General features: G+C 46.8%; 1 protein-coding gene and 1 long non-coding RNA gene across 2 annotated transcripts in view; both read left to right on the forward strand.

Annotated features, from left to right (window-relative positions):
- The window catches only part of ACBD6 (acyl-CoA binding domain containing 6), a 74,277-nt gene that overhangs the window by 27,188 nt on the left and 21,285 nt on the right, over positions 1-25,804 (forward strand). Inside the window, exons 5-6 of the mRNA XM_035333373.1 lie at positions 3,044-3,149; positions 9,295-9,384. Coding sequence (XP_035189264.1) covers positions 3,044-3,149; positions 9,295-9,384 — 196 coding nt within the window. The remainder of the gene's footprint in view (positions 1-3,043; positions 3,150-9,294; positions 9,385-25,804) is intronic.
- Positions 16,244-22,591, forward strand: LOC118170865. The gene is made up of 2 exons (XR_004752902.1): positions 16,244-21,209; positions 21,300-22,591. It is a non-coding gene; the product is annotated as an uncharacterized LOC118170865 (long non-coding RNA).

The raw sequence follows: 25,804 nt of genomic DNA on the forward strand, positions 1-25,804 counted from the left end.
CTTGACAAATAAATACACTGTAGAAAGATGAAATTTCCCCAAATGTTATCTTCATGTGGGCAAATTGCTATCCTGGAATAATTCCATTGTGGAGCCTGTTCTGAAAGAAAAGTGGCTTTTTGGAAGGAGAAGATACAGAGCATTCACAGAGGTGGTTATTCCAGAAAAGCTAAATCATACCCAAATAGCTGTGTCCATTTATTCTCCCTCCAGACAGTATCGGTATCCTCGGGAGAAGACCACAGAAGTTTGTCTGGAGGCGGCAGTAGGACGGTTGCCCAGTTTGGCTCCAGCACGGGCTACAAGCAGTTGCTTCGTTGCTGCTTTTTGCCTTCTCCGCTGGTACCTTTGGCTCTGCCACTCGAGGTCTGGCAGGGCTGGTGTCATTGCCAGGGATGGAGGGTGCAGCCTGAGCTCGGGGTTGTGACACAAATTCATCCAGGAGTAGCTGAGGATGGTTGTGGACTTCCTTAGGAAGAAGAGACTGGATTCCGCTTTGATGGTATGGAGGAGAGAATCATCTGTAATAAATGGTGTGTGTCTGTACAATGAGGGAGAAGCTGTTTGAAGCACATTGTTCCATCTTGTCTGAATGGCAGCCTCACCCAAACGGCTACTTTCAGCAGCCGAGGGCATGTCTGAGAGGTTGGACTAACAAGGTAGGACCAGAGGGACCTCCTGGCACATCAAATCAGCCCTTGTTAGTAGGGGCAGGCATGCCTCATAACCTCCATCACGAATCTGTCAGACCCCATCTTGAGCAGCAGAAGCGTTTGCCTTTCCTAATCCCACCATGAGATTCTTTTTTCCCCAGAACTCAAAGCAATCGCCTCTAAAGCGTGCGGCGATTTGTTCCCCGGGAGCTGGTGCAGGGTACAGCCAGGGCCTCTGCCAAAGGAGCTCTTCAGAGACTGGTTAAAAAACTGGAAGACGTCTGTAATGTCTCTGTGCTTATACGGGAAGTGTGAGACCTTGTCCAGCTCACAGCTCCTTGCTGGAAAGGCACAGCTCAGGAGGACTGCTGTGTGCAAGGAGCAGGGGTGATGTGCAGGGCGGCGCTGCTGAAGGGGAAAGGTGGGAGAGATGGGGGCAAATGGCTTCTGAAGGGGAAGTACTGGGATTTCTGCTGCTGGAGCTGAAGATGAGCACTCTTTATTTTATTTTATTTTATTTTATTTTATTCCCAAACTTTTACTGGCACTAAGGAAAAATGCGTAAGGCCTGAAGAGCAGAGTGTAAGTCTGGATGCCTAGCAGTACAAGGCTGAAAGTCAGAGTTACACCACGGAGCCCTGCCTGGGCTGATGTGAGGAGGGACGTGGCCTGGTTGGCAGCAGCATTTTTTTTTTCATTTTTGCTGGGGTTGCAAATGGAAGAGCATCGCTTTTTCTTTGTTAGCAATTACTCAGTAATGCAAATAAATTTCTGATTTTACTTTCACTCTGACTCACGTCAGCCTGCAAGGTTCAAGAGCAGCTCACCGGGAGGAGTGCCGTTACCCTTTAGCACCAGGAGAGCTGTTTCCCTCAAGCTGCCCCGTTGCACTGCAGACGTTTTCTCTGCTGCCTGCCAGGCTCAGAGCACGGCGACCTCCCTGCCAGCTCTGGGCTGCCCCAGCAAGCTCCCGTTCTTGCAAGGCGTTTCCTCTGAGGCTGTGGTTGTTTTCATTTATTGACCATCCTGCAAGTGACCCCACTGCAATCCATTTTGCAGTGGTGGTGTTGAGACGGAGCTTGGCCGTGCTCATGTCCAAGAGCAGCAGGCTGGAGCACGCAAGGGGCCAGCACCCGCTCCCCGATGCCTGCTGCTGGCAGCAAGAGCAACAAGTTGGGATGTCACAGGTGTTGCAGTTACACCAACAGCTTCTCCCAGGGCTAAAAGCAATATTCTGGCCTCAGATTTACTAAAACTTCTCTTACCAGCCAAACAAGCAAATTCTCATGAAGTTAAGACCTCTTAACGGATTCTTAAAACATGCAAGAGCTTTGTGTGAGTCGCTGCAGATACAGCGTTCCATGGCAATTAAAAAAGCAAATGCAGGAACCTTTTTACCCTGCTGTACAGATCCGCACTTGCCTATCTAATAGGGCACACAGGTCGGATCAACCTGTCTCAGAAAGGATGTAGAAGGAGGGAGACTGAAGAAGAGGATGAAAGGGGATATCAGAGGAAGCGAGGAGTTTCTGTCCAAAGATACCACAGGATGGGTTGATAGGAGGGAAGGTGACTGCAATGAGAGGTCTGCAGACAGTATGAAGGAGGTGAATAAAGAACAGTTACCAGAGGACCCCGTAATACCAGGTATCTGTTTTTAAAACCACCAAAAGAAAGTATTAGTTCACTGTTCACCCCTTCACACACAGAATATTAAATTGTAGAGCTTTCCTTTAGCAAGGCCAAGAGCATGAATGGGTTAAAGAGCAGAAAAGTTTTCAGGGTTTGAAAAAGGACCTGGAAAAGGCTGAGAAATACCCTCATTTGAGTGCAGCCTCTAGCTACAGAAATCCTTAAGCCACTGAGTTTCATAAGCTGGGAGGACCTAAGCAGGGGACTGATTGCTTTGCACTTGCCCTTTTCCTTGTGCTCTTTTCTGCAAGCCTCCGTTAGTGGCCCCTGTCAGAAATATATGGTATTGGAAGGGCTTTTGGTCTGACCCAAAGCAGCTGTTGTTATGAGCTTGTTTGTGTAGCATGGAGAATAAAGGTTTAGCCTTTTATCTTCTGTGGGATTGCAGAGATTTATACCAGGACTGAATGTGGTTTGTGTTGGCTGACTTTATAGACTTGTGCCAGCTCACAGGAGCAAGTCTTCTGCCCAGGAACAGTATTGTTTAAAAGAACCTTTGTTTTCTAGGAAGCAGGATCTTCTGTCTCTTACCTGGAAAAAAAAACCATATTGTTCTTCATGCACTGTACCAGGCAGGAGTCTGTTCCACTCCAGTGATGCTATTGAAATGTCTGTGGCAAAGTTCGGGCATATGATGTGCACGTGGCTTTGTGCTGTGCAGTAACACGGTGCTTCTCTTGCTTTTGTCTCCTGAACAGGGAAGAGGACAAGAACATTTTTGACTACTGCAGAGAAAACAACATTGACTATGTAACCAAAGCCATTCGATCAAAAAAAGTGGATGTGAATGCTGCAGATGAGGAGGTATGGATAAAAAAACATTTTTAAAAAAAATCTTTGCATTGTTTTGCATATTAACGCAGTGTTAGGCCTTTTCAAAACTCCTTAGTTAGAAATGTTATAAGGTACTCCAACACTTGGTCACTGAGATGAGTGTAATCTGTTTGAAGATGGTAGCTTTCCACTGGATTTCTGGTAGTGGATGCACTGGGATGCTGTAGCATATCAGAATCTTCCTATGTTATTTGCAGCAACACCAGCTGCAACTTGCAGAGTAAGACCCCTTGCATACCCCCCTTTCTGGAGGCATCATCCAGTCTTTTTTTTTTTTTCCTTATCAGAATCAAAACACCATTTCCCCACAGGGACATAGTACAACTATTGCCAGAACCCTCAAGAAAAATACAGGTGTCTATAATGTGAATTGTGTCCATCCTTTTTTTTTGGTAGCGGTGAACACCTGAAGCAGACAGTTCAGCCCTCAGGATGTGTAGCAGAACCAGCTTCATCGCGCTGGGTTCAGTGCTTGCATACTGCCACCTAGCCCTGCTCTCGGTCAATAGTATGTGCAGCTACTTTTGCCCGCTGCTCTCCAGCACATTGTGTCTCGGTGAACAGATGAAGTGCTTACACATTCATAGACTGAGACGCCACAAATTCAGTTGGGTTCTCCTGTAGCTCTAAGCAGATTTCTGCCCTCTGAGCCATGACAGCCCCGGCTGGGGCTCTGAATGCTGATGGCAGGGCCTTTTATTATTAATCAGGAATTCGTGTGAATTAATTTTCAGAGGAGAGGGAGGGTGTTCACGATCAGGCTTGGAATTTCACATCGTAAATTCAATGAACTGAAACTGTCGTGTGCCACACGGTCGCTGCAACAGCGCCGTTACTGAGCTCCTTCTGCTGACCACAGGCTACAGCAGTGAGCACCCAGGGCAGAAGCTCACATCATGTCTGGAGTCCTTTCATTGATAAAAGCCCATTTTTGAGATCACACACTTGCAATAAGTACATAATAGCATCACACTTTGTTTCCATTGACGAGGTGCTCATTTGTAGTTAGGAAGATTCAGAAGCCGTTACCTTCCTTTGCATTCAAACAGCAAACGTGCTTGTTTTCAGGCAAAGAAATCGTTCGTTTTGTTTTTTAAATTGTGAAAGATGGCTGAAATATTTGTGTGCTCTCAGTGTGAACATTCAGAGCCACATCTGAAAACTGTAAGGCGACATCCTTGTTGAGAGTTACCAATTAGTCCAACGTATGAGGGGGCCTGTTTCAGAACTCACAGGTATTAGCCTGTGACTCTTGCAGAGCAGGGAGCTGCTTCAGCAAACCTATGACAGCTCTGCAACCTGTGAAAGGTTGATGGAAAGGTTCTCACCGGTGCAAAATCTCCCCACGGGTGAAATTCTCACAGCCTCACTTATTTTTGCTTACCGCAGCAAATACTTGACACAGAGAAGTAGGAGCCTCTTTTTTTTCTTATTTTTTGGCAAGCGCTTGCTTCCTAAGGCTCGATTCTAACTGGTAAATAAATAAATTAGAGTATCAAAAAGGAAGATCTGAAAGAAAATATTTATTTCGGTTGTTTTAGGGAGCTGAAACCATTACCAGTGTTGTTTGGTATCCAAAAGTATTCTTCAAAACCCGGAGTGCAGCTTATTTTCCAATATCGTGCAGGTTGATTGAAGTTTTAGAACCCATTTTGGGATGGAGATAACCCAGAGCGAGCCTTTGGCAGAGTGAAGTGTATGCAAGCATAATCTTGTCGTTTTCATTAACTGTTTTAGTGTTACTGCATAAATATATCCTGCTGTATCCAGAAGAGGCTTCTCCTAGCCCTCAGAACATAACTCACTCTGTCAGGCTTTTGATTTAAGCACATATAAATTTAAAATGGCAGCAGGGATACGTACAAAGAGTTAACTTGTGGAGCAAAACCTGCCAAAGCACCAACCACTCTCGTGCTAACGGCAAAGACGCTAGGCACAGCCTTTCCTCGTGGGTAATGGCTCGGCCGAGGTTGCAGGGTGCTTAGGTTTTATCTCCAAGTGATGCATTTGTCCTGTATCTAATCGCATCCTCTCTAATTTGGCGCGAGCCTGAAGTAAGTTAGCAGAAGGAGAAAATGAGAAGAAAAGTGTGAAACAGGGACAAGCCTACTCAGAAGCAAAGGGATTTCAGGAGGGGCAAGAGAAGTCTGGAGGCTTTAGACAGAGATGGGCTTGGCAACTTTGGATGCGTAAGCTACTTCCCTAGATTAACAAAATGAATAAAAACCCTCATGTACAGCACTGGAGCCTGCATACCTGCTAACAGTTTGGATATAATAAACTTCAATTTAGAATTAGACAAAGAATCTTATGACAGTAATCATGTACCAGCCTCCATTTACTCTATCTAAATTGCCCAGAGTTCAAAAGGATAGCTTGCACTCACTTAGAAGAAGTCACACAGACTAAAACAACCAGTTCCTCATGTGTGTGTCAGCAGGATTAATGAAAGAAGAAATGGGCTGTGGCTGTGGGGTGACCACACGGCTTCGGGCACGTTCCGGCAGCGCGGATTGTTTGCTGCCTTTATGGGAAAAATATTTCTTCAACTATTAACTAACCAGAGGTTGTCCAGAAGCATAGATGAGCTGCTTTTGTAATTCGTGCCAAGGGCCGTGGAGGCTGTGGAGAGAGGATTTTTATAATTGTTGGAGAAATCCCAATAAACAAAGATGTTACCTGTGTGCAGCACTTAAGCCCTTGCCAGAGCTTAATGATAAAAGGCGTCTGGATGATGCTCGTTTGGTCCCCATTCCCCATGCCGTTGAGACAGCGAGTGCCAAGCTGCTGCCAGCTTGCCAAGGCGAGGGCAGGTGGCAATGGGTTTGCAGCAGCATCGCCTTTCTGGGCTGCAGGCGTGCTAAGGAAGTATTTCCCTGAACGTTTCCCAGCTCTGAAAGTGCTTGGCTTCCAAATCAAAGCTGAATTTCACCTGGATTTTTGCAACCACTGCCCTCCCGTTCACCACCTCCCCAGTCACAGGAAGGGGATGCAGCCATTACGTGTGTCTCTCTCCTTAATTTCCAGACATAAATACTTGCTCCAGGTTGGATCGGCTGCCAGTGGTGTACAACAATTACCTCTGCAGACATGGTACCTAGAAGGACACCCTGATACCGTGGTGTATCTGCAGAGCTTGGCTTTGTTCTCCTCTTTCTCTGCACAGGCTAATTGATGTGAAAATCATTCCCATCCGCTCATCTGCTGAGGTGTATCCGAGACAAATCCCCGTCCTGTGCTTTGTTTGTGAACACCCTGTGACTTGGAGCTGAGCAAAATTGATATGCTGCTGGCTGGAGAAACTGCTGCGGGAGCTGGCCAAGCTGGCAGTGGTTGTCCAGGCAAAGCACAGAAGATTTAAGAGGCAGGGTTAGTGCACTGGGGCTATTTTTATGCTTTTTTTTTTTTTTATGAAATATTTCAGAGGCAGGGGAAAATGCATCCTTTCACGTAACTTCTGCAACAACTGTTTGAGCTGCGGGGAGCGAGCACCTCGATGTTTGACTGTGTTTGGGCAAGACCTCGCCCCTGCAGTGCTTTCCCCTGCAAAATCATTCGTGTTGGTCTGAGCCTTTCACTGCCTAATGAAATACTCGTATGGGAAGTGCTTTGGGAAAGCTCAGTCTGCGGCTCTTCGCCTTCCTGCCCTGTTATTTAACCACGCAGACACATGTTGATAGCAAGCAACAGCTGTGCAGGCTAAAGAATTCTGCGCTGTGGATAGGTGATAGCCGTGCTGCACAACGAGCTGAGGTCGTACCTCCCGCTGAAGTTTGGCTCACCTCTGAGGCTTGAAAGACATGGGAAACAAGTCGACTTTGTAGCTGTACAGCTGTCCTACCTACCTTTAGCTAGAACTCCTGAGGATTTTAATTTGCTCCATTCGATGCAAACAGTAGTGAATATCTTCTTGTTTTAAATACAGATTTATTGGCAGCTCTTTTTGTTATGTCGTAAGGAAGTGGAGACTCTTCTGCAGGTATTTTTACTTCCGTATCAAACTGTGTGCTCTTGCAGAGGAGGTCTCCGAAGTCCCCAGCACCCGGTGTTTAGGAGATAACCACGCTGCAAGGGTGCAGCCACTGCTGGGCTGGAACGTGGCAGCTGCTTAATAGCACACGATTACAATGCAGAGCCATTTAAGGCACTAATTGGAAAATATTGTACCCATTTAGAATTGCAGAGAAAATATATAGGTAAGCAGAGTGTAATTATCCAAAGTGGAATTGGCCCAAGACTTGAAATCCATACTCCTGCAAATAGCACAAGGAGATTTTTAATGACTGTAGATGATCGGGCTTCGGTTTCTCGTGGTGTTCACGAGGCAACGTTTGCAGCAGAACCATCTGTCCAGTGTGGTAGGCAGGGACCAGTTGCACCCTGCTGCAAAATCGCTGAGTTCACAGAATCGGCAGCCCAGTTCCTCCTGAGCTGTTGGTCTTCCTTCGTTGGTCTCAGCCAAATTCAGCACCAATAAAATGGAGTAAGATTCTGTTTGCCTGGAGACAAATGCAAAACAACAGATTAGAGCCACAAAACGATAACCCGAGTTTCATGGAAAGGATAGAAATGGCTTTATTTTGCCCTACAACTGCACAAATATTGCAGTTGTTTAATTTCAGTATCATTCCCATATGCACGTATAAAAAAAGTGGAGCAACCAGTTGGAAGTATTTCCTGTGACTGTGCGTATTGCAGACAGCGCTTCTCCTGAAAGAAACATCTGGCATAAAGAGGTTGCTATTACTTGTCCAACTCAAATCCTAATTCTTAAGTAAATACCTGCTCAGGTAGGATTTAGGATGCTAGAGATAAATCAAAGACCTTTCCATGTTTACCATTTTTTTTAAAAAATGACTGTTTCCCCCTCTTAGACTTAGATTGTGGTGTTGAGTACAAGAGCATCAATCACTGAATGGCCCCATGGATGTCATCAGGGCTTCCGCGGAAAGTCATTGTCAGAGAATTCATTCTGATCCAAGGTTAATTAGTGTAACATTAAAATTATGCGTTACAAAAATTAATTACTTGCTGGGTCAAAAAGTGTGTTAAAAAGCTTAATGCCTCGTGCCTGAGTTTGCGTTTCCTCCCTCACAATAATGGTCTGCCTCTGCTGCTCCCGGAGAATGCCCAGCAGGAGGAGGGCAGGCTCCAGCCGCAGGTGGCTCCTGCCTCACCTGCAGTTTTTGGCACTCGGCTTGGGAAGCTTGGCTCGTGCTTCCCGTTAGCAGATGAATGAGTTGCTCACCTTGCTCACCGCCGCTGTGTCGAGAGATTTATGGCCAGGCGGCGGCTGATTTAACTGCTTTCGCCTCCGAAGGTCTGGGGCTGGTTTATGTAGGATGGGGAAAACAAGAGGCAGTCTGGCGGTGTCACGGGTTGGGGGATGAGGTCCTGGGTTTTTACAGTGATTTCCAAGGGCTCTCCTGAGCACCGTGTGTTGTACTAAGTCAGGAGGGGCTGATACCACCAGGAAGCTAAAATTATTAAGGGTACGTAACAAACAAAGAAGAAAGCCTTGCATCTTAAACTGTTTTCACCTACCTTTCTCTTTCAGCGTGTAAAATCTTCAGTAGTTCATGGAAGATGTTAGGGCTCCTTATTTAAAGGCTGTTACTGCTGTGAACCCAATGAGAACCCACCCCTAGAACTTCAGTTCACAGCCTCTGCAGCCCTCTCCGAGGCCAGCCGAGAGTTCAGCTATATCAGTCGGTCCTTGGGGGGGTCCGTGATGGACAGGAGGATCCGAACTTCCCATCCCAGGGTGGCAGAGACGTGCAGGGAGAGTTCAGGAGCCGGGATTTGTAGGAAGCGGATGGGAAGAAAACTGCAGAGGTTTGGGAGGTGCTGGAGGCATGGATGCAGCAGCCCATGCCGCGGAGCTGGGAGAGAGGTGGCTGTGGGTGGCACCTGCCCCGTTCTGATCTCTTGCAGCAGAGACAGAGCCCACGGGATGGGTTTCACTCCTGCCTCTAAGTCCAGATCAGGAGCCCCAGTGTGTTACCTACTTTTTATTTTGTTTGTGCTTGTTACTGGTACTCGATACTTCATAGCACGACTAGGTTTTTTGGGCTGTTTTTGGCTAACTCTGATAATTTTCTCTTGGCTGTTGTAGGGCAGGGCTCTGCTCCACTGGGCGTGCGACAGAGGACACAAGGAGCTCGTTTCAGTACTGTTACAGCACGCTGCCGACGTTAACAGCCAGGTAAGGAAGGAATGAAAGGCTGAACTTGAGTGATGTGTTACGTAGACTCCTGACCAAACATTTCACACACTGAATTCTTCCAAGACTCCACAGCAAGTTCTTTCACACCATTAATCGCAGAGAAGAGCATCCAAAAGCGTCAGAGGTAAACTGGCAGCAATTTTGGCATCCCTTAATACGCCAGGCTGGGAACTGCACTGCTTCAGCAACAGCTTAGCAAGGGGTTAGTTCCTGCTGGCCAGCCAGCTCAAAGCTGCCTGCGCTCACAAGTCAGCGCTCCCAGTTTTGTCAGCTTGTTGTAACGAAGGGCTGACCTGTCTAAGTGGGATTGTACTCGGAAATAATTGCTCAACGTATTGCTGTCAAATTGTGATTGACTGCTCTTTCCCAGCGTGGCTTTTGTAGCCTTTGTTCTCCTGCCCGTGCACCTCTCTTGACAAATTTGCTAGCTCTTACCAACAGTGGCTTACACAGCCTTGCGATAAGCACATCGGGAACTTGTACAACCTTACCACACTTGCAGCCTGCAGGCTTCTCAGCAGACCTGCAATGTTCATAGGTTAAATACAGCTGTGCTAGTACTTACACACAAAATCTTTGTTTAAAAAAAAAAGTCTATCTGGCCCTTGCCTGAGCAGAACTGCAGATGGGATGCATGTTAGGAAGCACGGCTCCAGAGGACCTGGTGAGACACCTATTTTCATGCTTAAGCCTTGGAGTTTTCAGTTACAATGGATTTTGTAGCAGTTTTTCCTTGCATAGCAGGGCAGTGGAGCAAGTAGAAATGGGGGTGCACCGATGGCACGGCGTGCTGTCACGTTCCAGGCAGAGCTAGTGAGTGACACATCAGGTACGTCTGGGAAGAGCTCCACCAGACACTTCCCTGTCCCCTTCAACCCAACAGCCCAGGAGTGGGTTTGGTTTGGAGTGCTGTACCATGGGAGCAGTCTGAAAATTCACTTTTTTGATGTTTATCTCATTTCTTTGGGGTAAGGGCTGACTCTTAGATGAAAAGGCTGAATGAAGAATCATCTTATTTTTCCCTGAACATTAATTTTCTGTTAAATTCTCTTTTTTATTTGATGTATTGCACATTTTCCAACCAGATTATTTTTGGCCAGTAACAAAAGGTTAATAATAGCCATAAAAAGAAAATCAATCTTTGATTTTTTTCCACCAAGGTAATAAAGGGGAATTTTTATAAAGGTTCTGGTTTGCACGTAGGTGTGTTCCCCAAGAAGGCAGACACATTTTTATTCTCAACCATTTATGAATTGTAATAACATCTCAAGTCTTTGTGAACCAATGTTTATTTCTTTTTCATTTTGACCTTTCCCCTGTGAGAATTCATATCCAGAGAAGGAGCAGAAAGAATTTTGTGAAGAGCAACCTAAAGAAAAAAGGGAGAGGGAAAAACTCTGGCTTCCTAACAGGCCATAAATGCTGCAGTGTCTGCTCTCACCCGTTACCAAAAGCTCCATCAGTTAATGTCAGGGCTGTAAAGAAGGGTGGGCTAAGTGTAAGGGAATCTCTGGTGACTTGAATCAGTGGCGCAATTATTTCAGCCCGACGTGCTCTCAGCAGAGCTTCTCTTTGCAGGCTGCCCCAGCCCGGTGTGCCAACAGCCTCTGTAATTTCCACCCGCTCGAGTCTTCAGGTGCTTTCCCGTCTCAGCACCTAAATGCAGGCAGTGTAAGAGAGAGAATAAACCTAGGGATTGTGAGGGTGAGGAGTAGACAGTGAAGGAGAGAGATCTTACAGACCACTGTTTGTTTTTTAAATGACCTATGTTTTAGTATGCTTCTAAAAATTAGTCCAACAGCCTGACAGATTTACACTCTTCCATTACCACCTTAGTACCACTCATTCTTGTGGCACGTTCAAAGCAGCTTCGGGTCTTGGAATAACCGCGTGCTACCGTGCTTTTTGGTTTAAATGGTGGCGCTATGGTTTCAGAAGGATGTCACCGAATAGCTGCAGCCATTGAGTTCTCTGATTGTTCATAATTAGCCCTAATGGCACATTTGAAAAGTGGTAACCGATTGCCATGGGCAAAGGGATGCAGAAAGGCAACAGGCTTCTCTCCTCCCTGGAAAGGGGCGTTTGTGTAAGTGAATTACCTAAATCTCCAGAGCCAGAGGCCATTTCAAAGTGGGTGGTGGTTGGGTATTCTGGGGCTCTGCTGGAAAAACCCAGAGCTCAGGGATCGGTCTGAAAACAGCCTCCTGCCACCGGAGCTCTGCTTGCTTGAAGTGCGTGCTTTTAACTGAGCGGTGACACAGAAGGAAGGGGAGCATATTCATAACACAGCAGTTACGAAGCAGCTCGGGCAACATGACTGTAATATCAATTTCTAGCTTTAAAATATATGAAGACTTCAGTAAGTTTTCCTTGCAGAAGGTCAAGCAACAAAGGAAAACCTTTTTCCCCTGTTGAAGCTTCAGTTGTGACAGCTTTTCCTTGCAGCGTGTGCTGTGGCCTTAGAAAGGAGGCTTTCTGGAGGCAGTGAATGCAGAACGTGCAGAACTGCACCCCGGCTTCGTGCTCCCCTGCAGCCTCACCGTGACATCCTCTGGTTCCCTGTGCCAGGAGCAGCAAGCTGGCCCGGTCAGAGACAATCCTTGTCCCCAGTTGGGTCTGGTGGTGCAGGGCCAGCCTGGAGGAGAAGGCACAGCCCTGCTCCTGACTGTTAGGTACTGTTCGGCCAGCTTCCAGGGGAGCTCACTGCAGTGGCAAAGCGTACGGTGTCGGTGCTCTAGGTGGAAGAGTGCTCCTGGGGCAGGGTTGGATGCCTCTGACTCTGGTCTCCTCCTGCTGCTCTGGGACAAAAGCCAGAGTAAGTGGTCACCCTGTCCAGGGAGCATTGCAGCTTTCAAGTGTACAAAATATTAGTGCTGCTTTAAGAAAGGTGAAGGGCATCGTGGTGTAATAATTGTCTAGTGAGAGAGAAAATGGCAAATAGTATCTCCTATCTACAACATCAAAACAGGAGACTTAAAGCACATCATTTTGCAGTTCTATTAATCAGCTTATTGATGTTATGGAAATCATTTGTACGTGTAAAACTGCAGTCTAATTATAGTACTTCAGGGTTGAAAAAAGTTATATCAACAGTTCTTGTTTTATTTGCTGACCTTTCACGTCCTCAGTAAAGGCACACATCACTGTATGGAGACTTCAGAGCTGCTGTCAGTAAGTTTTCCATGGGTCACCCACAGACCCTCAAGGGTTTGGGAAGGAAACTTGAGAACCAAAGCTGAAATCTGCCAGGTTAGGAAGTCTGTTGCTGGTATGTGTGGATTTTGTTTTACTCATTCGTGCACACCTGTCATTTCAGTGAAAGGCATCTAGTGCCTGTGGCTGCCTGCAGTGAGATTGGTTGCTCCTTGGTGCCGATGTGGATGTTGCATACATATCTTGTACTGCCTCAGCAAGGCAGCACAGCTCTTTGAAGTCGTGCTTGTTAGCTTGTGATTGGGAGCTAGCTGGATTTTATTTTTCTATTTTTTCCTCCAAGAGTAGCAAGAGGAGCACGATTGCCTCCTTGGCTTGTCTTTTTTCCCAGTCCCCTGCCACAAACGTCTTAGCAGACAGCAGCTACCACCCTATCCATTTGCATGCCAGCACACTGGTGAGTCAGAGGGCTTCTGGAGATCGGGACACGGAGTGGCTGTCCCCTCGTAATACCTTCAGTCACGTCTTCATTGGAAAAAAAAACCTTTTCAAATGGAGACAATACAAACATAATAAATGGCAGGGAGGGTTCATCTCCCTCATGACTCAATCCTTCTCAAACAACATTATTATTGACTGGCCTATTGGTTGCCAAAAAGGAAAATCAATTGTACCAGGGATAGTTGCTGGGCCACAGATCATGGGGCTAACCCAGCAGAGACAGGTTGATTTTTATCAACTGTGCAAAGACTAATTTCCACCATTAGCTAAAAATGAAGTAGAAATTATGGATATGTCAAATATTGCCAAGATTGGTGGTCTGTTGGTTTTCCTTTGTTTGTTTAGTTTTTCTGTTTTCCTGCCTGACTCTTCAAGGATTTTGTGCATATAGGGTAAAAAGAAGCCAGAAAAAGTCAGACCTCCTTGCCCGCATGTATTTTTTTGTTTTTTCTTTCAACTGTGTTCATTCTGATTTCACAGCAAGAAGGTGAACTACTTCAGCGTCTGTGTGGGTCTCGTGTTGGAGGCAACATTTGAAAGTGAAGCCAGAATCAGCCAGCACACATCCCTCCCCTGCCTTCGTGCCTGTGTTTTCCTGTATCTGTAGGGAGACATTGAGGAAATTGGTGTGGGCATCTTGATGGTTCTCGACGAAGAACCAGATGTCCCAGGCTGTGCCTGCACAGCTTTCCCCCTCCTTGTTGACTATGTGCCTGTGTCCCTGCAGCCCCCCACCACCTCTCAGAGCAAACACCGCTGTAGGTAAGCTGCCAGCCATCAAAGTCCTCTGCTGTTATGGCCATTCTCTAAACCTCATCAAATTTAGAAAGGAAAATACCTGAGCCTTGTGCCCTTTTTGTTAATGGCCCTGGTATAAATTTTCCCCTGAATATACTAAAAGCTTGGCTCATAAAGCCATGAGGACCCTCTCCTGGATCTGACGAGTGCTGCAGAGGTTTGGCGGTGTTACGCTCGCCGCAAGCAAATGCCGCTGCAGGTGCTGCTGAAGTGACCATTGCTGCAGTAGGAAGCACAATGGCAAAGGGATGAAGAAACTAAACAAAGATGAAAGGCAAGGCAACGAGTAATGAGAGCAGAATTATTAACCACAATAGTTTTCTTCTTTCTTTATAACCCCCCCCAGTCCCTATCTCAATATTTCCGTAGTCGGCTTTGCCAAGCAGATCTCAGAAGACTGCAGGCTTACACCCCTTCAGTCCTGACGTTGTTGCCAATGGGTGTGAAATCCATTAGCCAAAAGAAAGGAGAGATCTGCTTAGTGACAGAGGGTAGCTTTCTACATTAAAGCATTGACATGGTGCCAGTCACACAGTTATTAGAAGTGGCACCGCTCCATGTCTCTCCTGTGGGTCTCTCTGTGGAATGGAGATTGGCAGCAGGTTGAATGTTAAATGGTCACCACTCAGCAGATGCTGATTTTACCTACTGGGAGAAAAGTCCCTTTCAGCAGAAGCATTTGCAAAATGTTTGCAGCTCTTAATATATGCTGGGGGATGCGGAGACTCGTCCCTGGTTTGTGCTTCTGAAGACACCTCAAGTCTCATCAAGACGAACTCCAGATCATAAGGACACGAAGATGTTTCCTTCTGCCTGTGCATGCTGAATTTTCTTTTTTTTTTTTTTCTCCACATTGTCTCTTCCTATCTTCCAGCTTGACATGTACAGCCTTTGTTTCTTCTGCTCCCTGTAGACATATGAATCATTGCTTCGTTGCTGGTGCAGCAAAGCAGTTGGCACCCTTGCTCCGGCAGCGCGCGTGCAGCACTGCCTGCAAAGCAGGCTCACCAGCCTGCCTCTGTGTTGTTCCAGCAGTAATTTCAGGATCCACACAGTCCTTTCAACCTCTCCGTACAAAACCAGCGTTTGAAAAAGTGAAATCCAAGAGCCTGTCTGAAAAACTAGTGGCAGTCTACGTTGTTTTACCCTCAAAATCTCAAGATGCTTTCAGGGTAATCAGAATGCAGGGATTAAATGAGGGACAAGGGTCAGCAGCACATTTTAGGGAACTGCTGTGGGATTGCACGGCTTGCGGGCATCACCTTGTGCTGAGGGCTCTGCTGTGCAGAGGCACTCTCTGTGGCCAGTGCTGGTGCAGGAGGAGTGCATTTTGCCACCAGGCATGTGTTTTTATCTCAGGAAGGCTCAGGGAGCATGACCACCCTCTGCATCAGGACACCTTGTGCCTGTTTCCGTGCCTGACCAGCACAGCTTTTTGTAGCGTGGTGGCTGCCGTCTGCCAGTGCTCCCAGGAGCCAGGCCAGCAGCAGGTAGCTCTTAGATGGGTGCAGGTGGCACCGTGTTACCTGTCATGTCCTGGTGCAGAGGTGAAACGAGTGTCTTATTCCTTGCTGTCTGTGTCTTTGCAGATGCAGGAATGAACCTTACCTTGAATTGCCTCCCTGCAAGGACTTGGGATGGTCCCAAGCCCCTTTGTCCCTTGGTCCCAGGGTCATCTTCCAAATAAGCACCTGCCATTTCTGAAGGCATTGTCGGAAATGCTTTAGCCCCTCATTAAGGTATTTGGTGAGCTGCACAGACAGGATACCAATGGCAGCCGAGCTGGTTTTTCAGGTGAACACATCATCCCAGGAATGGTCTGCAGCCTTGCTTCATTTCCTACATCCCAGGCTTCATTCTCTGTGCCAGGGAAACAGCCTTTGCCAAGCAGCCAGCCACTCTGCTCAGGGGAGATGGTTCCCAAAGCATTTGCCTTGGGCCACTTGAAGAAGTTTTCTCTGCTTTGAAGGAGCTAAATCCTGCCACTGGCCTTCTCCCTGAGTTTTCAATATGGGAGAGTCTGGGTTTACTTCTCAAATGGCATTGTGTATTCAGCTGTTGCCAGTTATCTCTCCCAGTTTGTTTAAAGTAAAAAAAAAAAAAAAAATCATAATTCTGAGCACGTCACTGGGGCATATTGAATTTGCAGTCTTTGATGCAAAGAACTTTTAATAGTTTTCCCAAATAAGACTGACTTTATTCCAACACTTTGAATGTTGGGACAGTAATGCTTTGTGCTTTCTTTTTAAAAGATTTTAAATAAGATCTTTACTAATTTAGAGCTGATGCTTGACTCCATGGGTCATAAGTGGCAAAATGGCACTTAAAATGGCAAAGCTAATTTAGGTTTCCACCTCTCAACCTCTATATCTCATTTCTGCATCCATAATTATAGTTGTCAACACGCAGTTACCTTTTCTGTCCTGCTTTTGGCTTTATCAGCCTCCTCCAGCCCTCTTGATCACTTCTGTGTCAGACTGAGAAGTTTAATTCTAAGTTAATCTGTTTAATTGTACCCTGTTTGGAAGCCACTCAGTACCTTTGCACCTCCTTGTCGCTCCTTGAATCATTTCTAGTTCCTCCATGTTTCCTTCCAGACACGGGAGTACCTCTTCTCCGTGCCCCTGCTGTAAGTGCAACGCGAATCTTAATGAAGCAATGTAATGTTGTTTTCTTACTTCCTCTCTTTTTTTCTAATGCCTCCCTTTTGTTTATTATCTGCCATTGCTTACTGAGCTGTGTTAGGATAGCCAGCTGTGTTACAACTCATCTCTTTCCACCACGGTAATAGTTCAGAGCCCAGTGCTGTGTGTTAGACTAAGGATCGTTTCCCCACATGTGTGTTGCTTGGTGTTTATTAGCGCTGATTTCCATCTGTGGTTTTTTTCACCCTGTCACTCCGAGATCTCTCTTTAACATCTACACTCAGCTTTGCTTATGCTGCTTTGGAAGGTGTAATGGAGGTGGATGCTTCGCTCTCAGCCTGCTTCCCTGTTCGCTTACGTGGGGTTGAACAGCCCAAGCCCTCGCATTGATCCCTTGGAGCGATCACCAGCAATTGTGCAAGTTCATCTCTTATTCCTATTCAGTCGTTACCTTTGTAATCAGTTATCAGTCAGTGCAAGGACCTTCCCTCTTGTTCTACGGCAGTATCATTTAACAGCCTCTGAGAGGATGCATTTGGAAGGCTTTGGGAAGTTCATGTGGACAGGAACCCCTTGGGTGAGGTGCAGCAGAAAGCTCAGCAGTGCTCACCTGCACAGGGAAGCAAAAGCTGGGGCCCTTCTCCCTCTGCATCTTGCAAGGGGACGGAAAACAGCAAATCCCACACTGCAGTAACTTTCTGGTTTACCTAGCAGACCGGTCGGCTGTCCCAGCTTAGACATCCCGTGCTTAAATGAGCCTTCTGTCTCCCGCTACAAGACTCAGCTTGGCTGGGATAAATCGCCCTGCCCTAAGAAGGGTTTCTTACAAAATGAAGGCCTGAACGTAGATGAAGGTGGAAGGTGCACTGAAACTTTCTGCTGTGTTTGTTCTCAGGTCGGGACCTGGCTATCTGCAAGCTGTGTTCCAGCCTTTGAAAAATGGGTAAACTTCCATCATCTAAATCTGTTCCTCCTGTTCCAGCCAATTAAACATTAAAATGAGCATGACAAATAAGTGTTCATTTATGGGTCAATAACTCCGTAGTGTGCCTATGACATGACTGGCTGAGACAATCCATTTCGGTACCGTCCTGGGCAAGCCGACATCTTCAAGTATGTAATTGCTTTTATACAGAAAGAGAAGTAATAAGGATAATGTAGCTATCAGGCCTCGACTCACGAGTTCAAAAACTTCCCCTTGCCAATCAAATGTCTTCGGTATTCAACCGGGTTTAGTCTCATAGCAAAGGCATTATTGTGCTGTCAGAAAATACCCTAATTGATAGATGCGTTTTCTCCAGTGTCGGATGTTACCTCCGTGAAGACGCTCAGTTTTGTCCACCAGCCAAGTAACTATCTGCGAGGAGGCCTTAGCGCACGCGTCGTGGCACTAGGCAGGGTTGCCTCGTCCCTCTCCTCTCCCCCCGCCCATTATATCTATATTTTCTCAGCACTATTAGATTATTAAATGCTTAATGACTATTCCATTCCTGCTAACTCTACTTTTGATGAGCTGCAGCCATAAAACTTTGGAACGGCAACGTGTGTGTCTGGTTCCTTTATAGGAAGGGCACATTTGGGGAGCTGAAGTAATGGGGGATAAAACTCAATTAATTAATAGAAATAAAAAGAAGTAAATGAGGTAATCAAACTCGGAGAAATTAGTATTGGCAGGTTCTGAATGATGCTTTTGGATGAACAATCTTTCAGAATCCTCCCTTGTATGCTGCTGCCGTCTCTTTATTTATTATTAAAATAACATGATCCATGAGGCGCTCGGGGTGACTCCCAGCCTAGCTAATTCTAATTAATCCAGTCAGGGAGAGCAGCAGGGTAAGTGGAGCAGTCTATCGGATTGAAATTCATAACTTAATTGAGGTCAAAGTCCCGGGTTGGGAGAACAAAAGTCTTTCGCTGGGACCAGGCAGATCAATAGCAATAAATATCTGGCTTGGTTACAAGTGGCTTATAGTGACGGATTATCTGACATTGGGCAGAGGTCTTGGTCTTGTTAAGGGCAAAGTCCTGGGGCATGCCCAGGGTAGGGTGACTTTTGTCAGGGTTCCCTCCAAAACCCCAAGGAACTCCTAAAGGGCTCGTGGGAGCCGCAGAAGAAGGACGCCCATAACGAAGTCCACTCGAGTTGTGCTGAAATTTGGATTAGGTTTCTCAAGGTACGGGTGTCTCGGAAGTAGCACAAGGGCACGTGTCACATTAGTGCTGACGGAGGTTGGAAGAAGTTGCTCAGACTTACAGGAACTTGGAGCTAAATCACAGCTTGTCCAGAGAAAGGCCTTTAGGACCGGGGGAGCTGAGCAGTAGATTGATGGGCTTTACGCCAAGCCTGTATTTATAGCACGTTTACATTAGATGAGAGAGGAAAGTTGGAAGAGGGCAGTGTAAATAACCACTAAGGTAGATCTGTCATGGTAGAGAAACCAGCAGAGGCAGGTGTGGGTTCACCTGATCTTCAGAAATGCAGACACTGTCTGTGCTCTGACCTCGAAAATGCTCATGGGTTTGTACATGCCAGCCATGGCTGCAACCCCCAGTCCTTATCCACGGCTCTACACTGTGACTTTGAGCATTGACGGCAGTCCTGGTCCCAGGGGAAGAAGCCAATAGGTCCTAGCCTGAGATCTGGGGCACCGTACTGTCCACACAGCCCTGCCTGGTGGTTCTGGAGTACTCGTCAGCAGTAGCAACCTCAGGAGCTTCTCTGAGCTCTTAGTAGGTAGGTGTTCGCCTGGTGCTCAGTATCGAGATGCTATCGTCACCCAGCCTGGTTGTTATTAATGCAATATTTATGCAGATTCAACTGTTCTGCTCGTATCCTCTGTAGAGGACAAATCCTGCTGTGGTCAGCATTTGATCCATCTCTGATGGATGTTGTTCTGCCAATGTACTTCAACACCGCTTGGAAGTGAGATGGAAACCGCAGCTCAGATGCAGCCAGTGGCTCTTTGAGGTTTCCCCTCCTCCCCGTGAGCGCTGCATCAGAGTAAAGCATCTCTTCATGTCCCACTTGCCAGAAATGTTCAAAAGATCTCTTCACCTCTGCTCTAGGTGAGATGTCTTGGCTGGTCAGCGTGCAGGTTTTACCTTGATGGTATTTCAGTGTTTACAAGTGGTAGGTGCACCCTCACACCTTTCTGAAACTGGCTCCAGAAAACACCTCTTGTTTTCCACTGCAGGACATTAGCTTCATATGCACAAATGGACAGAGCACAAAAAAACTAGGCAGCTGTTCAGTGCATGTGTATAATTGCTGTTGAGGTTTCCTCACTACCCCACAGCACCTCAGCCTCCTCTCTAGGTCGGTGCTGTCCCTCTCCAGACTGAAATTGCCCTGGTTATGCTGCCTCGTTCCAGCATGGACCAGTGCAAAACAGTTCCCGAGGCTATTCCTGCCTTTATAAATGGCAGAAACCAGTAAAAAACTGCTTTGGCAGCTGGCATTTTCCCTGTTGTAGTGGAGGGGGAGATAGTTTGTTGTTTGTCATTAGCAGTTGTGCACGTTATTAAAAAAAAGTAGCGCTGGATGTCCCAGCCTGCAGCACCCCTGGTGATTCAGCGAGGAAGTTCCCCTTGTGGTTTATTAAGAATTGAGTTCAGGTTTCTAATTCTCCAGTTTTGCTACAAAATCCTGCGTGACCTTGAACAAGTTACTTGATTTCTTTCTGTCTTGGTTTCCCATTTGGGAAATGCTGGGGCAAATAATTGTTTTTTATCTCATGGATGTAACAAGATTATAAAAATATGGTAGTTCTAAGACCCTGAGAAAACCGATCAAATGAAATTAAACAGATCTTGCAGCCCAGATGAAATGAGATGAAACAAGCATGAAACTATTAGGGAAAGAAATGTTTCTTTATCTTCTACAAATAAAAATGCAAAGTGATTAAGTGGGTCTTTTCTAGCTATTAGCAATAACAGCTCTAGCCAGCTGACTTTTGCCACCCTTGAAAATTAATTTGCGGGGTACAGTCTTGAATTTAGTATGCTTACAATAAATACCCCTAAAAATGTTGTCACCTTCTCCAGTGCAGGGTGTTACTGCTGTGATGGTGCTGCAATTATTTGCCCTACGAATAAAAAGCGGCTGCTCTAAATGAGATGCTCTAACACGATGGTTTGCAAATTTCTTTTAATTGATTTTTTTTCCCCTGCGATATTTCCTTCCTTAGTTGTACATATATTTTTTTACTGTATTATTTATTTATTTGTTTATTTATTGTTTTTATCCGGGCTGGTTTCAGAGGTCTGGTTCACAGCATGTATGCATCCCAGCCACTTGTGGCTGGGAAGTGAAGCCAGGGTGCGGGCTGGCAGGGCGATGGACCAGGTGGCTGGAGGTGGCCTTATCCCCAGCAGCTTCTCCTCCTGCCATGCAGCTGCACACCAGAGATCGCCTCACATCCCTGCTGCTGCGAGAGGCTGGGCACGTTCCCGTACGAGCTTGGTGCGTGCGCGAGATGATGGAGAGGAGGAAAGCCCCAGCTCTGGAGCCATTTTCCTTCCCCGGCTCGGGGAACAGATGAGAAATGTCACCCTTTCAGCAGGGCCCTCAAAACAAGATAGTGATTAATGAACAGAACGGGAAAGAGTAGGGAAGGAGCTGCGAGTGGCTGACTTTCTGCAGCACGGAGGGAAGACGAGGAGCGTTTCAGAAAGCACTGGGCTGCAGCGTGCTACAGAAAAAGCCTGGTAGGTGCTTGGGCAGCCAGGGGCAGGGTCACCTGCTACAGGAAATTTCAGATTACTCTTTTTTTCCTTTTTTTTCTTTTTAAACTCCAGTATTAATCACAGTCACACCGTGTAAATGACATCTGAGTCTGAAGCCAGATCTGCAGAAGCTGCCCGGTTACCTTCTCCACGATGCCCTATTCCTGATGCTATTGTCAGGGTATTTCCGAGCGATGCTCACAGATTACACGGCAATTTGGCTTCTGAAGTGGTGTGAAATTGAGCATTGCAGTCTAAATTCCACTGGTCGGACTCAGAAAAGGTTTGTAAAGTTATGGCTCAGCAATTGCAGGTGATCGATTTTTCATAGCTTGATAACCGAGCGCTCGGTTCTTGTATGACAGGAGGTGATCACGGGCACCCTCACCTCCAGTCCTAATTGCAAAGAAAAGAGGTTAATGCGGACCGTGAAGGCAGTTTCGATCTGGATGTTTAACAGCAGCAGAAAAACTCAGAGCTCTGTTGACTTCTGCTCATCAATTTCTCTTCTCGGATGGAAAAGTTAAGCGTGGATGTGGTCAGCTTGCACTCAGCAGCTGGTAGGGAACAACTTGCTAAGCCACAGGAGCCCAGTGGCTTGGGAAGAAGTCTCAAACTGAAGATGTAAACTGGAGTGTACCACCAGAAGCATTTATTTTGACCTGTTTTAGATTTTTTTTCCTTTTTGCCAGGTGTTCCTCTTGTGCACGTGTAAATTACAATGTGAAACAGGAGCAACTTCACGATCATAGAGAAACTCTGAGGTTTTGTTTTGTCAGCCAGAAAAGGAAAGCACAACTTGAATCGAAAGGAAAAAACTTATCTTGCTTTTAAAACATTTGCTAAAAAAGCAAGTTTTCACTTGTGCTGTGCCCAGTTCCTCCTCGTCTGTAGGTGAGCAGTGAGCGGGGCACATCGGTAGAGCAGCACATGGAGAGTGATGGGCTCAGTGTTGCCCTGAGCTCTTCCAGCTGATTTTTATGGCTGAAGCTAGCACGAATGCCGCTCAAGGCATCAGGCAAGAGCAAAGGCTGTCCCTTTCCCCAAAAGTTCTTGTTGGCATCAGATGCAGAACGACAGGTAGTGCAAATGGCAAGGCTGAGCAAATGGAAATAAGGGAGAACAAAACAGAGACCAGCACAGAAATAGGAATCGTGGCTTAGCATTTCCCCAGGCGGTGACATGGAGAGACACGGCAGAGGTGCTCTGCCTCCAGGGATTTAGAAGATGGCAAGGTGTCATTCCCGAGGACTTCTGATGAAGGACAAACACACAAATCCCCTACTTAAATCAATGGGGCTTTTATCTGCGTGTATCTTGGGGCTGAACGTGTCCCTTTCTGCGATCGGATCGGTTAAAAAAAACTAAACCTGCAAGCGTGGCTTTCTGTCACGTCCATTGGGAGATAAATTCAGCGATGGGGAAGAAATGGGAGACTTTTCATAGAGGGAAAGAGAAAATTGATTAATTTGCATAGGAATGTATCACAGCTGTACCCCATGCAGGAAACGTTTCCTCTCGGGACAGGGTGGTTTGAAACCAGCCAGCCGGCTGCAGAATTAAGTCTGATCTGAGCAGATAGCGGCACTGGCGGTGGCACCGCGTTCCTGGAGGGACGATGCCCTGCTACTGACAGCACCTGGTGCTATCTCCGGGGTGCCATCTTCCACTTCCACGCTGGAGTTTGCTGCTTCCAACCTGTGAATGCTGCAGCGATATTGCCCAGCTGGGGAACTGCCATCTAGATCTGCCAACTGCAACCTGTCTTATTTGATGTGACCACCTGTTAGCTCCTACAGCAGCATGTCCTGCATCGTCAAATAGCACAGAAACATCCACCTCGGTGCTTTTCCATCATTTCATCCTTGAGACCTTTACTTTGTAGCTGCTATGTTTCAGCATCCTGTGAATCTGGAGCTGTAGCTGGTCAGGGATGGTCCAGGAGATGAGAAAATACATGTGAGGTAGCCATGGATGGTCCAAGAGATGGAAAAATACCTGTAAGGTTGTGCTGTGGGTGTCTGGTGTGCTTTTAGCAACACTCTTCCAGCAGATCAGCGGTTCCTTTATCGTGGTTGCTTTCAGGGCATTGGCCGAGAAAGATTTCTGCAGCTCTGGAGAAGTGACAAGGTCGAAAAAAAAAGAGGAGAAATTTGCTATGTTTTGGTCATTAAATACATTTTCTGCAAAACGGGAGTTCTGGTTACTGCTGCTGCCCGGTAGGCCTTTAGTATTACAGCTTTATTTTTGTGTCACCGATTTTATGTCGTGCTCTGACCCTGAGGATCTGTATTTTACACGTGGTGTCAGCAGATTCCCACCTTGTTGGGGTATGGGTGCTGTTGTCGCCCATCGTGTTCCAGTCTGGCAGAATCTTTCTTGCTCCTCATTTTAAGACACTCACCTGGTTTTCATCTCCATTTCGTGTAGGTGCCTCCCGCAGCTATTTGGGCAGCTACGCTGCAGCTCCACAAAGCACTAAGTGGCTGTCGAAGGCTGTTGGTGAGGTGGCAAGGCACAGCTCAGGGAAGAAGCCTTTTATTTTCCTAACACCCTAATTACCTGACAGCCACAGCTTTGGTAGCTGATATTTCTGCACCCTCTCACCGGGCGTTCACAAGTGCCGGGGAGCAGCAAGGTGCGGCGCTGCCCTCCCTTGCACACACCGGTACCTGGGAAAAAGAGAGCAAGGCAGTAATCATTTGATCTTGAGCACTATGGTTTGTTTTGCTGCAAGAAAAAAAATCCTAAGCAGTGTTTTAGAGTAAGATTCAAACGGCTTCAAAAAGGCATCGGTTAAACCCGCCCGCGTTGCGATCGCCAAGGAGTGGATCTTTCAGATGGCTGCGCGTTCCCTGGGGGTTCACATCATTAATATCTGCCTTATGACAAGGTGCCTGTGCTGATGCCAGGTTTTTTTTTCCCAGCCAGCATGATTAATTTTTTTTCCCCCTTTCTTAATATCTCAGAGCCAGATGCTTCTCAATGTCCTCACAGGGGTGTATTGCTGTTCTTAACCGCTCCTCCTTCTCCCCCACCCCTTTCCAACTAATTCATATAATGGCTCCGGAGATGTGTTTTGTAGAGCCTCAAAAAGCAGAACTTTGAAAGCATCCCGAGATGATGGACTTGACGTGTGCAAATCTGTCCTCCTGACGTTCCTGGTGGGTTTGCAAGCTCGGCGCCAGGTAGCCTGTCAATAACGTTTGGCGTTTCGGGGCGTGCTTGTTTGCCCAGCACTTTGCAAATTGTATACAGGCAGAAGTGCTGAAACGCAGATATTCTGCCGGGGAGAATGAGTGGCAGCGGGGTGTTGAACCAGCATTTCAGAGAGAGCAAAGGAAGGTTTGGCTGAGGAAGAGGAGCACGTGGTAGCTCTGGGAAACGCCCTGGGTCTTCAAGCATTGGTTAATTTAAAGACTTCAAAACTTTGCAGTACTAAAAAAGGTCTTTTTTTTTGTGTAAAAAGAGAATAAATTATTTCTCTGCTGGAATTCTTGTGCAAAAGTGCAGCTGCACAGGCTTGGTTTTTTCCAGCCTGGAGGTCAGAAGACCTTCTGTAGCAAGCTGTGCAGGAATGGTTTGTCCAAGAAGCTCATAGTTCTGCCTTGTCCACCCATCAGTTTCGTCCACGTAATGGATTCCCACAACTCCTGTACTGATCCTCACCTGCTTTCAAACATTCCTGCACTCACCTGGACTTCAGGGGTGGGGTTCCTGGGGGAAGCAACACCCCAAATCCCAGGAGCAGAATAGTTCATGGTGGATAGATTAAGGGATAGATAAAATGCAACAAATTTGCCAGTGCGAGCAGGGGAATCGAGTGCTTCCTCTCGGTCTCCCTTAGTTTTGGTGTGAAGAGGAGGCTGCCAGGAGAGCAGGAGGACCATGGGAGCAGCAGGTCACCTCGCTGCGTGTCAAGCACCGGCAGGCAGAATGGGAATTAAGTCAAAATTAACCTCAGTTTGGAAAACAGCTACCCCCGCTTTATTCGGCCATTTAATTGAATTACACGACGCTGTGTAAGCATGCTGACCCCCAGACGTACATTGCTCCTCCCTCTCCATTTCCCTCCTTCATTCCCTCACGCTAACGGAGCCGGTGGGGATGTGACTGCAGAGAGAGGGAGAAAAAGAGGAAAAAAGGCTGGAAAGAAAATGAAAAACCTCCAGCCTTGTGCAAACCTTGCCCTTCAGTGTCACAGCTGCGCTCACCGTGCTGTGATCTTTGGTGCCGCTAAGCTGATTGCACCCGCTGAGGGGTTCATCCACCTAATCCCACACTGCTGCAACTGGTTGCTTTCTGTTTAAGCACAATTTGTATTTTTTTTTCCAAAGAACTAAAAGTCAGTTTGGCTTCAGTGGACTCTCGAAGTGGGTCAGGCTGTTACGGGGACCCACTTTTTGACGTTTGCTCGGTTAATACAGGAAAATAGGACGCATTAGTGGGCTCCGCGTCCTAATGGATGCTCTCGGGTTGGGAGAGGTCTGTGCACGCATTAGGGCTCGCGGCGTCTGGCGTGATTCGAGAGGGATGGATTCGGGAGGGATGGATTCGGGAGGGATGGATTCGGGAGG

This window comes from Oxyura jamaicensis, chromosome 8, assembly GCF_011077185.1.
Source record: "Oxyura jamaicensis isolate SHBP4307 breed ruddy duck chromosome 8, BPBGC_Ojam_1.0, whole genome shotgun sequence".
Classification (NCBI taxonomy): domain Eukaryota; kingdom Metazoa; phylum Chordata; class Aves; order Anseriformes; family Anatidae; genus Oxyura; species Oxyura jamaicensis.